The sequence below is a fragment of the Papio anubis genome, chromosome 1 (genome assembly GCF_008728515.1).
Source record: "Papio anubis isolate 15944 chromosome 1, Panubis1.0, whole genome shotgun sequence".
NCBI classification, from domain to species: domain Eukaryota; kingdom Metazoa; phylum Chordata; class Mammalia; order Primates; family Cercopithecidae; genus Papio; species Papio anubis.
The window spans coordinates 145,274,592-145,288,553 of NC_044976.1; the positions used below are offsets into that span (position 1 = coordinate 145,274,592).

The following is a 13,962-nucleotide window of genomic DNA, read 5'->3' on the forward strand; positions in this document are numbered from 1 at the left end:
ACAAAATCATGATTGCAGACAACGGACCAAGCTCATAGGGATTTAACGATTAATTATTAGTTATCCTTCATTTTGATGTATGCCAGGCTAAACATTTTAGGCCAGAGCATATAACAAAGTTACTATAAATTAAGGATAGTTACAAACAATTACATAAAAATAATCTTATTTGGTAATTTATATTACATTTCTCTTTCTCTGGCCTCTCCTCATTTTTTATTCAATTTGTGTTTATTTTTAACTCAACGTATTATTTGCATTTATTTCTACTAATGAGAAATCATGACTTAAGTCTATGTCCAGGGAATGGTGATAGAGATAGAATCGTCATTCAATGTTTTTGACTCAGAATATTTTAAACTTCATAACATTACTTTTCGGTTAAATATTTCTGTCCTTTGCAATGTACCTTTTATCACTATAAAATTTGCTTTTTAATAAGAAATGCAGTATCCTAATTATCCAGAGTTTGTTTTCCATTGACTTTTCTAAAAATTATGAGACGTGCTTTTTATAATTTAATGTTTGATTTTCTGAGATCCTGCCTCATTTATGACATGGTGCTTTAATTGTATTGGTGTCTTTAATTTTTAAAAATTCGTTTTTCTGGAAAAATCATTAAAAATAAAATTATGTTGAAAATATACAGATATCTTCATGATGTCTATACAGTATTGTTTTATCTGACCATTCAAAATAACATTATTGAATTTAAGTGCATGTATTATGATTTACATGAATAAACCTTTTTTCAAAGTTGCACAATTAAAGAGGCTTTGTCCACATGTTTGAATACATATTTTGGACGGTTTTAACTTTTAGAGCTATGTCCCTTGTGTGTAGGTTTTTATATGATTGTCCTGGGGAGAAAAACTGGTTTTACTGGGTATTTCCCCCCAATGTAACTAAATAAATTGATGATTACTTTCAGTATGATGTGGAAGTAGTTGCATCTGTCTGTTACTAGGATTTTGGTTCAAACACTTCACCAAGCATGAAGTCAGCTAAACCAAATGATACTAATAATAAGATCATCATCCCACTAGACAATGCATAAAAGACAGATTTTTCCAGATTTTGAAAATCAGTTAAAAACAGTATAAATGTTTTCTACTTGAATTGAAAAAATTGAAGTTGGAAATATTTGCCTGATTTTGACAGGGAATGAAAAATCACAAGTATCAGTTATTATGATCCTTTAAAATATATTGACCATTAATCGCTATCTAAACTTGATGAGAATAATACTGCATGTGGAGTCCCTATCAATTTTTACTATATAATTATGTAATCTGTTTTTATGAGTATCAATAACTAATCTTGTTTCTAGTATCATATAAATAAAATTACAAATCATAAAAGAATGCATTATCTAGTCTTTATTTTAGGAAATAAAGTGTAAAATCAGGACTTATGTGAAAGGTTTTTCACTGGATAGGTGTATAGCTAGGATGAATGAATGGATAGATGGGAAGGATGAGGCAAATGTATGAGTGAATGGATAGATAGTTACTGATCTACACATACACCGGAAGGGATGTGGGGGACATGAGAGAGCACTCCCTTAGATTTGTGAGGCATGAAATAGGTACTATGAATTTTTCTATAGTCACCTTTTGAAGTTGAAAGAGAATTGCATAGTAATGGAATGTATTTGATAATACTTTTTGTTTGTTTTATGTTTGCTTGTTTGTTTGTTTGTTCATTTTTTGAGATGGAGTTTCGCTCTTGTTGCCCAGGTTGGAGTGCAATGGTGTGATCTTGGTTCACTGTAACCTCTGCCTCTCAGGTTTAAGCAATTCTCCTACCTCAGTCTCCTGAGTACTTGGGATTACAGGCGCCCACCACCACACCCAGCTAAATTTTGTATTTTTAGTAGAGAAGAGGTCTCGCCATGTTGGCCAGAATGGTCTCGAACTCCTGACCTCAAGTGATCCACCCGCCTCAGCCTAATAATCCATAATACATAATAAAAACCCTGTCAATCTATGATGTGTATTTTTTTCTTCATAATGTGTAATAGCTAGTTTTCACTGTTGCACTTCCTCTGTAGTCTTAGCCCCATTGGCTAAACTACTTGATAGTTTTAAAGTGATATAACTGTAGGTCCGAATTGTTTTCCACCAGGATCTTGAATCAAGTTACTCAGCCGTGGTCTTTTCCCACAGATCTTCATGATGGACAAAACTCCATTGTCACAAATTCACTAGCTCTGACTTCTGGGTTGGAGAATATGTAGTGATTTGTTCAATAGATGAGGACATATTGTTAATGGTGAATACATTCCTTGACAAGCATGAAAAGCAAATTTAGGGAGTCTACAAACCCAATCAAGATTTATTCTGTCAGCTTTCTTGGCTCTAACAATTTTAGAGATGTCCACAAAATGTTCTCTCTCTCTTTAGCTTTTGCCTGTCATTCTTTTTTTCTCTCTCTCCCTGCCTTCTCTTCACACTTCTAATAATATCAGATTAAATGTTCTCATTGGGTTGGAATTGGATGACAAACATGTGAGGATATAATTCGTGTCATATGCTTTTGATTTTCTAGTAAGATTTTGAATTTTCAAAATTCTTGTAATGAAACAGATTTGAATGTATCTTCGATGACCAGATAAAATGTGGTCACCTTCAACTGGGAAAATATTCTGAAGAAAAGTTTGAAGAGAAAGAGATGAAAAAAAAATAAATCATGATGAAAGTGGAGAGAAGTAGAAGGCATTAAACTTTATTAAATATAGATGCAATAAAAATAGAATATTAGGAATTAGATGAACAAAGGAACATATCTGCTGTAGGCATGAAGTGCTTTAAAAGCAGCAATAAAGAAATATAACTTCTTTGTGACCAACATGCGTGGCAATTTTCAGTGAATGCTTAATAACCTTACCTAACTTCTTTGGTTTTTGATATTTGTTTGTTTAACCTATTTAACTTTTCTCAAAGTTGTCTCCTGATTTTATTTATACTATATTCTGAGGTTTCAATATGACAATTCAGGCTTTATCTATAACCAACTATTTGTGTGTTCTGCTAAAAGATAACCAATTCTTAAAGTAGTATTATTAAGATAATATTAAAAATTGTTTTCCTAATAATCTTTAATATTTGAGTAATACATTCACTGTAAATATTCACATAGAAATAGATCTGCTTTTCCCAAATAGTTTCATGTAACTCAGATAACCCACAGCTCACGTATTCTGCATGACATTAATCAGTATTCCCAAAAACGGGAGCTCTGGTTCAATTGGTTTGCGAAACATTGCATGTGCTATGTAGCTTCCTCTTAGAGTTTTACAGAGCCCATCGCCTACTAATGGCTCTGAGAGGGCTTAAATAAAATAGTAATACTGAATGATGCTGTTAAACCAGATCTATTTCCTAAACAGTTTGAGAAATGTCAAAATATGTACTATTAATTACATGATTGAACTTCTTAATAGATAATTTTACATTGTTACATCAATTAAGGTACAACGTAATACTGCAAAAGAGTGTCTCCTCACTTCTGCTCCCAAGTAATCATCCCCATATTTGGTAGGGATTTATATGGTCCTGTGCTAAACTTTACAATTACAGGCTGGAACCTGGATTAACAAGCTCTTCCCTATCACTTCCTGATATTATTGAAATTTTCCTATATTTGCAATCCCATTCATTCCCTTGGCTTTTTCCTTAATCTTTTAAATCCACTGCCAGAAAATCCCCTTTGAATCTTGACCCAACCAATCACTATTTGGAAAAAGTTCTATTCCTCCCAGTTTACTTTTGCCCACTTTCCAACTTCACCATTTAGCTCTCTCCTATTAACATACCCTTCCTTTGATATCCAAGCATTCCAAATTCTTTGGGAAGCTCTTCTTTTCCTTCCCTTCCCTTCCCTTCCCTTCCCTTCCCTTCCCTTCTCTTTCTTCCTTTCTTCCTTTCTTACTTTCACAGAGTTTCACTCTGTCACCCAGGCTGGAGTGCAGTGGCGCAATCTCAGCTCACTGCAACCTCCGCCTCCCAGGTTCAAGCAACTATCCTGCCTCAGACTCCCGAGTAGCTGAGATTACAGGCATGCACCACCACACTCGGCTAATTTTGTATTTTTAGTTCAGATGGGGTTTCTCCATGTTGGTCAGGCTGGTCTTGAACTCTCGACCTCAGGTAATCCACCCTCCTCAGCCTCCCAAAGTGCTGGTATTACAGGCATGAGCCACCGCACCTGGCCGGGAAGCTCCTCTTTCTATCCTGTGTTCAGCCCAAACCTGCTCTCAGTTTTCTCACATATGAGAGGAAATACAAATTTGTGCCAAAATGTAAATAACACTCCCCTTCAGCGACATATTGACATTTTGATATGGAACAATTTTTGTGTCTCTCAGGACTGAATCTTGTGTAGTGTAATTCCAGCCTCCCTCCTCCCCAGCACATAGGTGCTCTTTATTCAGCTCAATTCCACAGGTCCACACTGAGGCCTCTGGCAGACTGGAGGAAAGTTGGATAGCTCTTGGTCTACTTAGTGCTACACATTGAGCTTTCAGGGCTGACTGATGAAGAGGATACTAAATGCGAGTGTCTTTAATATAAGAAACTGTACTAGCACCAAATAGCGGCTTCTTTGTATTAATCTACATGGAAATCTGCCTTTTCTTTGATGTGCAAATAGTGACCTTGGTGGCTTTGCATAAATGTCTTTTGGATCTGTCATCTACTTGTAGATTTGGTTTTCAACCTCTGGCAATTTTGATTTAGCCACCACTGATTTACATTATTTGAGTACTCCTGGTTCATTCAGCATTCTACTGTTTGTCAACTATGTGCCCTTGGGGGATACTGTCTATGTATTTGATTGGTCTCAAACATAGCTACCTTAATAGTAAGCTGCTGCCTGTCTTTGCTCACAGGGGTGCGTCTTGACAGAGTACGTGGAGGTCGGCAGAAGTACAAGCGCAGAATAGATGCGGAGAACAGCCCATACCTGAACCCTCAGCTGGTTCAGCCAGCCAAAAAGCCATGTAAGTACAGCAGATGTGTCTGGCTTCCCAGAACATGAAATCCTCCCAGTTGGCTCTATGTACATCAGCTTTGGCATGCCCATCCCTACTGACTCCAAGGAGACTTCTCTTTGTTGGAGAACGGTGGCTCTATTCCCAAGGATTGTCTGTGAGGAGCGACAGGAACTCACTTATTATCTTGTTTTTTTCTTTTAGCGATATCTGTGGTTTTCTCTCTCCAGCCTTTTTTTACCTAGTCATTTTGTGGAAGCATAAGCATATTAATGCATAGCTTATATAGTGTGACTTTTACATTTACTGGTTATCTTTATTTGCAGAGGTACATAAAATGGATCATACTGTGATCATTAGTTCATTGGAGCTGTTAGATTCAGATTTCACAAGAAAGTGATTTTTGTAGTTTTCACTAACTAAATGAGTTTGACTGCTCAACCTCCCAATGAAAATACATTAGGGGCCTCATTAATTTGGAGCTATAGAAGGTTAACACACTAGCTAGCAATAGATTAAAACAAGAATGGGCACTGCTAATAACAAGCATAGGTTGCTGGTTCCATCTGAGGTGCCCTTATGTACGGTATGCATTGTTTTTAAAGAGCTCATGGTTTTATGGAGCCAAGCTGCAATTTGAAAGGATGACTGGTACATTGCTGAAATGCAAGCCCCCTGCTTTTTGCCATTAACTAAAAAGAGTTGGAATATAGATTGAGGCAATCACTGTATCCCATTTTCTGAAAATCAGTTAGTAGTTGTAGTGCAACAGAACTAGCGTTTTCAGATGTTTATGAATAGGGATCCTACTGGGCATGGAGGAGTGCTTTGGTGGAAACAGTTTTCAAATTTAGCTGTATTTGTCTAAGAAGACACAACCAGCACTCACCAGAAGAAAATGCATCTGTAGCAGTTCTAGGAAAGACATGGGTAATTTTTGATCTGCCTTCAAGGGAAGCAAAGGTGTCCACTTCTAATTCAGATTCTCCAGGAGGGGTCACTGCTGTGCATCATACATGCGTGAGCATATGGGAATATGTTAAATAAATAAAACAGACCCTGAACTGTAAATGAAAGGACATTTTAGCTATGTCAAAGGAAAAACAACCAGTTTTACATAAAATTAAAGCTTAAGTGAACATATGGCATAGTTCCCTTTTGCCTTTCCAAAAAACATTATGTTGATTATACCTTCAATTGTCCAATCTGGCATCTTCTCCTCAGCCTGCATAAGCTGTTTGGCATTCTGCAAATACAATCGAGGACTACATTAAGCAGATTTTGCACATTATAATAAAAAACTCTCTGATAATACAATAAAATGCAATAAACACTAATGCTTAATTTCATTAGAGGTTTAGTTTTCCTGAATTCACTAATATACAGACTGCCCGCTTCTCATTTATTTTATACAAACATTGACTGAAACCATTGATAATTGCCTCTACTGAAAGAAAGATGAGCACCAGCCCATGTGTAAGTTGAAGTGATAGAGAAACATCTATGGTTTTCTTCGTAAACCTGAGAAATTGGGAAGTGGCTTGTCAAGTACCTTTAAGAAGATTACAGCAATTTCAGTGAGCTCCATTTGTCTGAGATAAAGAGGACTCCTAATAAATCATTACTCATTATCTAAAGGCCTCTGTGTTAATTTTCCTTAGTCCATCCAATTAGTGTGTTTTTGTAACAAACATTTATAAAACTTAATTTTCAGATCCTGTCAGATAAGTGTCAAGAGACTGTGCCTGAGCTTTGCTGAGAAAGTGGCTGGGGAGATTTCTGGACCCTGACTGATTGTGTACTACAAAGGCCCGAGAATGAAAATTGGGTTCTATTGATTCTAATTAGGGAAACATTAAATAAGATTTACCTAGAAACAGTGCTGCCGGCTATTCCATTTTCTGAATGATGGGAATTTCTAAGCTTCAACCAAATTTCTCTGACCTCTCATGTCAAGTATCCATTGACTTGGATAAAGCGAGTGCTATGTTCCCTGTACTGAGAAAAACTAGAGTCAGGATTACCTTTGGATATATTTTTATGCTCTTTACTATTGTATTTTCTTCTAATCCTGAGAATTTAGTGGTTGCTGACAGGTTTTGTTGCATTGTCAGAGCAATGAAAGTTGAAACTTTTCCAAGCATAACTAAAAATACAGAGTGTTGTTTCTGTAGCATATACAAACAAAAATCCAAATTAAGAATTAAAAAAATTAATCTCTATTTAATTTTTTAATTCTTTTCTAGTCTACATAGTATTTGGGAATATTTCCTCCCAAATCTGCCTACTCAATTTGATGATGATTGAATATTATCTGTTGTCTATTTGAAATAAGCTTAATTAATATGTGAGCCATATTCATAAATGTTTAAATATTTTGTTGGAAAAAGTGCTAATTATAGCTTGGACAAACCTCAATCTTTCACGAAAGGAGATAAAAAGAATGCTATATTTAATTCTAAGTTACGTGAAGTCTTTTTATATTGGCTTAAAAAAGTTAAAAACTTAGAGGCAAATAGTCTGGTAAACACATTGGGAACTTTGGCTGTGTTCACAAGAACCTCATTTAAAGTCCTGGTTTTCTACAGTAATAGTACATAGAACATTTAAATATGTGGGTTTATTCTTACCCGTTTGTTTCTCCTCACTTAGGAGAAAGTATAAAATCTTAAGCTACATATAGAAATTGAAAACAGGGCCAACAAGAAAAATCATTCTGTTACCAAGACTTTACAGCCCCTTCCATAAACTCTCACATGCCCCTGAGCAATAAAACACATTTGATGTGATGCTTTCCATTTGTCTCTAGTGTTTATTTTTTGAAGGATTTTTAAAACATATATCACAAATTTCAGACAGATAAATCTGAACCAGAGAATGAACTAAGGACAACTGATGAAAATAGAGGATTAAAGAATTTGACATACAGAAGAGAAAATGACTGTAACATTTAAGGAGGAGTATTTTTATGGAAACATATTAGCTGTATTTGGAAGATTGGCTGGGTGTGTGGGGAGGGGGAGAAAAAAAGAAATTCCTATTTAATGCATCCCACGGAGATAGAGTTATATAGTCAGTAATTCACCAAGGCAGAAGGGCTCTGACCTTTACTCTTCTTTAAAGGAATTAAGACAATTAATGACTTTCATGCCCATTATGACTGTGGGCATTAGTAGTTCTTTGCCTCCTGTGTTATGATCTATATTTCAGTGGTTTACTTGGGGTTTTATTTTAAGCTGTTGTATACCATTTAATCTATTTCACCAAATCCCACTTAAGAACCAAAGCACAAACCCAGAAAGCATCTAACTTGTCTTATCTGTTTGCTATAAAAATTTTCACCACAGGACAGACGTTTCATTCCAGCAAAAGCAGGTAGAGCAAAGAAGAAAAAAAAAAAAAAAGGAAGACTACATTCTATCATGAATGCGGTGGCATATGTCTTGCTATGAGTTTTCCTGCACACTGTTTAATATATACCTATTGAGCCATAATTGGCATATTTAGAGTTTATTGTAGGGTATTTGGGTTGTTTTTCAAAACACAAAATACTCTAAGGTTTATAAAAGAGGGATGATACTACTAGTGATCTTGTAGTGCTCTGGTCTGATCCTGCAGATAACAAGATTGTCTCACATTTGTTGGTGGCTGAACCGGAGAAGATCTATGCCATGCCTGACCCTACCGTCCCCGACAGTGACATCAAAGCCCTCACTACACTGTGTGACTTGGCCGACCGAGAGTTGGTGGTTATCATTGGATGGGCGAAGCATATTCCAGGTACATTTTCTGAAACAAAAAAAAAAAAAAAGAAAAGAAAAGGTTGCATATATATTTGGGCAAATTCAAAGTTTTCTCATTTGGACTTAAAAAAACCTTTACGTTTATTTTTAATCATAATTTAGAGCTTTGCATATCCTAATAGAATCCCTTCGATTTTATATTTTTTATATTGGTACCACCTTGAGTTCTTGTTAGTTTTTCATATGTACAGGTACTACTGCCAGTGTAAGCTAATGAGAATATAAATTTAAAATATTTCTTTATGCTTTGTCAAAATTCCTACCTTTTTCCTAGCAAATACTTCTACTTTTTCTTTTCACTTTAAAAAATGTTTTTGTCAGCGATAGCCTAATGTACTATTTTCCCAACTAAGAATCACTAGTTTTGTTCATAGTGGCTAGTTATATTCTATTGCTAGCCATATTCACAAGCTTTGCTTTGGTTTACAATCAGATATTTATCTTAACTTTACAGACAAATTGTGAAAATAAATATTAATTGGACATGGTAACTTTTCCTATATGGTAATTTAAAGTTAGCATTTAAAAATATTTCTCTTCTTTTTTCTTGACCCATCCTGTAATACGAAAAAATGTATACATGCTTGTAAGTTTTGACAATTTTAGTATTCTACTTGAATTATTTTTTATTTGTTTGGAGTTTAATTTTCAAATAGTTTGTAAACAAGTTTTCAAATGATGAGCAATGTTTTTCTGGTACAGTTAACTTATTTCTGTCTCCTTAAACTAGTTTGTCTTTATGCTTTGAATGCTACAGTAATTTCTTTAATCAAATTGATGGAAGTCCCTTTCCCAGCCCACACTGAAACCAATTTATTGGTCATGATACGCCAGCTATGTTGCTAACAGTCGTAACGAACTGTCAGGCGATATCGCAGTGAAGCTAATTTGAAGTCATTAGGTGTGCAGCGTTCAGGCGACAATTTGTTACAGTGGTTAGGAACACAGCTGACATTTCTGAATGGCTTTGTTCGTTGCAGTTCTAGATGAGGCCAAGCAAATTGTAAACTAATTTAAACATCACTCTGTATTATACCAGCTACTTTGTCTTACACTGTTTGCTAATAAAGCCCCCCAAATTAAGTCAAAACTAGTTAAATAGATGAACTTGTGTATTCTTTAGAAGACACCTACACAAGGATTACTACATCTAAAAGAAGAATAAGAATTTGATCGTGTGGCTATTTGATATTGCTGTTGGATTGTAATCACATCTGTATGACTTTTAGAAAAATAAAAAGAAAGGATTTACTGCAAGATGTAAGACAATTGTTGACTTTGGCAGTGGGAACAGCCAGAATTTACTTCAACAGTGTATGAAAGCTTATTTGTAAGGAAAGCATTATTGAAGGGTTTAAAGACAAAAGAAACAAGACTAACATTCGTTGAAGTGTCTGTCCATAGACACTTTTTTAGATGATTGATATATATCATTTATATTAATATATCATTATGATATATGTATACACACATTTTAAATATCATTATTTTCACCCAGGGTTTCTCAGTCTTGGCACTATTGATATTTGGGACTAGATAATTCTTTGTCATGAGGAGCTGCCCTGTTCATTGCAGGAGGTTTAGCGGCACCCATGGCTTGTACCCACTAGATGCCAGTAGCACCCCTGAATTGTGAGAAACAAAACTGTCTTCATACACTGCCAAATGTCCTCCAGGAGGTAAAATCGCACCAGCCTGACGCGCCTCCCCAAATTGAAAACCACTGTTCTAACCCACGAATCAGGTATCTCAATTCAAAGACAGGGAGATCTGAGGCAGAGAGAGGTAAAAAACACTAGCACAAATTCACAGCCGTATCCAGTACCTTCAGAGTGGCTTGCTGGAGTAGAATCAAGATATTTCAGTCTCCAGTTGATTGCATTTAAAAAACCTATTTCAAAATGATAATGATGATAATGTTGTTATTAACAACAGCGTGGAAAACTGTGTCGCTATGGTTCCAAACCACCCATTATTTCAGAGAGTTCTGCTCAAGTTCCACCTGAAATAAGAGATTTGTAAAGCCAATATTTTGATATCATACAGATAAAACATAATGAAGACCAATAAAAGTCAACAATTTCTTTTGAATTTTCTAGTAAGGAAAGTCAGTCATAAATATGCAGGTCCGACTGTGCATCCAAGTAGAAATGGCAACTTACAAAGGGACTTGTCACAGTAAAGGGGCTCTAGTGACTTTTGTAAAGATAGCAACTTTAAATAATTATGAGTAACACCATTTCCAGTGGTGGAAACAAGTACTGTACGATTATGGGTTCAGTCTTAAGCTGAGGCTTAGAATTGGTGGGGACTGACGTTATTCTCTCTCTATAGCAAATGTCAGAAGAGTTCACTGTGGAGTGGTGATTCACAGCTCTGATTTTCGTGATACCCTGAGGGTGTTTTAAATGTTTGCAAGGAATATCTTGGCTTTTCAGAAAGGGATTAGCAAAACAAGAGTTAGCAGAAATTTATTTATTTATTTATTCATTTATTTAACAATACCTATGCCATACAGTGCTTGAGGTAGAAGGAAAGGGTGTTCTGATATCAAAGTGTGCTGCCTTACCCTGAGTTCAGGAGGTTGGTCAGTAGAGGACCACACTACAGCTATATGGCCTGAGAGACAGGGAAGTAAAGGCTGGAGAAAGTAAAGATTAAAGTCACATTTCTGCCTCGATAAAAGTAAAATCATGTTCTTAATAACATGAATGAATCCTGATAACTGGGGTCATAGCTGGAATTAAAGCCAAATCAGAGCTGAAATTTCATCTGTCTTGGTCTTAACTTTAAAACTCTTTGTTTTTGTAAAGCTTATGTTAAAGTGAAGTCATTTTTTAATACACTAAAATTCAAGCCCCTGTTGTCTTTATGCTGTTCTCAGTTTGTGTAATTACACCCATACACATACATATATATTTTTAAAATGAAGTTTATCATCTAAAATGAGTAGTTTTTCTGTGCTGCTTCGAATGTACTTTTGCACACTTTCTTTTTAAGAAAGTGAAGAATACAACAAAAGAAGATATTGAAGAAAATACATATGGAATGGGTTTTTTTTTTATCATTAAATAGAATTAGTTGACTTACATTAATAAATCATATAAATGGGAAAGTGTGTTGTTATGAAACATGACTATACTTTATCTCTAGAAGAAAAAAGATCACAAGGGCTTTAGAAAATGCTTGACTTTAGTTGGAGGAGCATAAGGGCACAAGAACAGATGATGGTGCCCTAATAGCCCTTTTTAAGAATGACAGGGCCCAGCCATTAGCATCCTTTTATATCCTTGGAAATTGCTCATGCCTCGCTTTTCTGGTTCCTATCTGCCTGACTCTTTTTTATTTCTCTTTCAATTTCGTCCGCGCTCGGATAAGCGCATGCTAACACAATATGATTGAGCTGTAAAATGGAATGCTGTCGCCTCTAATCTCTTTTATGTAGATACGGAGGTACTGCACACTCCACTTCATTCCCTCTCCATTGTTGGCCTTTTTTAGAATGGGTTGCCAAGTAATGGAGGCTCTGTCAAATATTAGAGCTAGGTTTCACAGGGTGTGATAAGACGATTATCAGCCCAACAGTCAGATCTATTATTGTTCTTTCTGGTTGATTAAAATATTATTATGTACTGTAACTTTGTTAGCAAAATGCAGAATGTGCTTAGTCAGATGGTGCTTTAAAAAGCATAACCCATATTAGCTGACCTATATAAGTGGCTTAAATATATTTATGGATCTTGCCAGACAACTTAGTTTAAAAGAACAGAATGGTATTTTAACAATTAAATGAATGAATGTATTTTAGAAAAAAATTGTCTTTGTTTAATATGGAAAATCTTCAGGTCTGCTTGTTTATTTTTAACATGACAAATTAAATAATTTCCCATTGAAGGAGGACTTTGCTCAAGTTTGGGGGCCTCAGTTACGTTTTTCAAATGATCTCTATTGTAATGATATCAAATAGAAAAAAATACCTATAATTTTCTTCCTATTAACTGGAGGCAGGAGATATTAAACTCTAAAAAAAAAACTACATAAAGAAGATGATGTAATAAAAGAGTCTTTAAGTATATGTATCCACATAAGAAACAGAAATCTAAGCCATAGAAACCAATATTTACTATTTGCCCTGAAACATTTTTTTAAATAAAAACATTCCGTTAGGAGAACATATCAAAAATTGCTCATTGACTTAGCTTTTTGTAGTTTTCTCAGAAGCATTTAGACTTTTCTAGCAATGAAAGGAATCTATAAAGAACATGGATAAACTGTTTCTATGTTTAGGGTATAAGCTTTGGAAAAGAATTGCCAGGCATGTGTAAATATTTATTGCTAAAGATGCTGCTTGAAGATGTATTTATCGTTCTAATAAATTTTAGAGAGTCCCAATTTTTAAGATTATATCATCCACCAACCAAAATTATGGAGGTTTCATTTTTAAAATACTCATTACTGGGTATTGATGGTTAAAATACCCATCTTAAAATGGTAGCACCATTAAGTGATTAGGATACATGCAAAAGCACAATAAAATGTGGTAGAAAGAATTTAATGTTATGTTTCCATTTATAATGTAAACTATGTTTCTATGTGTATATGGGTGTGATTAAGGTTTGATGTGCAGGACACAGGACATAGTTGACTAAAGGTGAGTTATACCATATGTTAGTCACACCTTATATTCTGTTTTGGATCTGTATCATTGGCACTTGATAAATATTTATTGATTCGTTGACTAAAAATATGCATAGCACAAAACTCTTAATTGGCTCTAAGTTTCTACCCTCTACTCCATCCCATAACTCAATTTACATGGACTTAAAATATTTCTACTTTGCTATGAATGAATTAAAACACTTGCAGCCTCCTTTTTTAGGATTAACTTTTCTTTTGTGTATGTAACCTAGTGATTTTAGAACTGTGAAGTAGTTAAGTCTTTTAGTTAAGTGGAAGAAAGTTAAATATAAGACCCAAAACCTTGGCACTTAATAAGACTGTTTAAAATGAGAATATTCAATTATGGGCTGGACGCGGTGGCTCACGCCTGTAATCGCAGCACTTTGGGAGGCTGAGGCGGGTGGATCACCTGAGGTCAGGAGTTTGAGACCAGCCTGCCCAACATGGCTAAACTCTGTCTTTACTAAAAGTACAAAAATTAGCCGG

The 13,962-nt window shown here is 35.2% G+C and overlaps 1 protein-coding gene across 15 annotated transcripts in view; it reads left to right on the forward strand.

Moving 5' to 3' along the window:
- ESRRG (estrogen related receptor gamma) overlaps positions 1–13,962 on the forward strand; it is a 640,719-nt gene that overhangs the window by 571,624 nt on the left and 55,133 nt on the right. For all 15 annotated transcript variants that reach the window (XM_021931684.2, XM_003893108.5, XM_021931566.2 and 12 more), the window contains 2 exons: positions 4,892–5,002; positions 8,612–8,773. In XM_021931684.2, the coding sequence (XP_021787376.1) occupies positions 4,892–5,002; positions 8,612–8,773 (273 nt within the window). The remainder of the gene's footprint in view (positions 1–4,891; positions 5,003–8,611; positions 8,774–13,962) is intronic.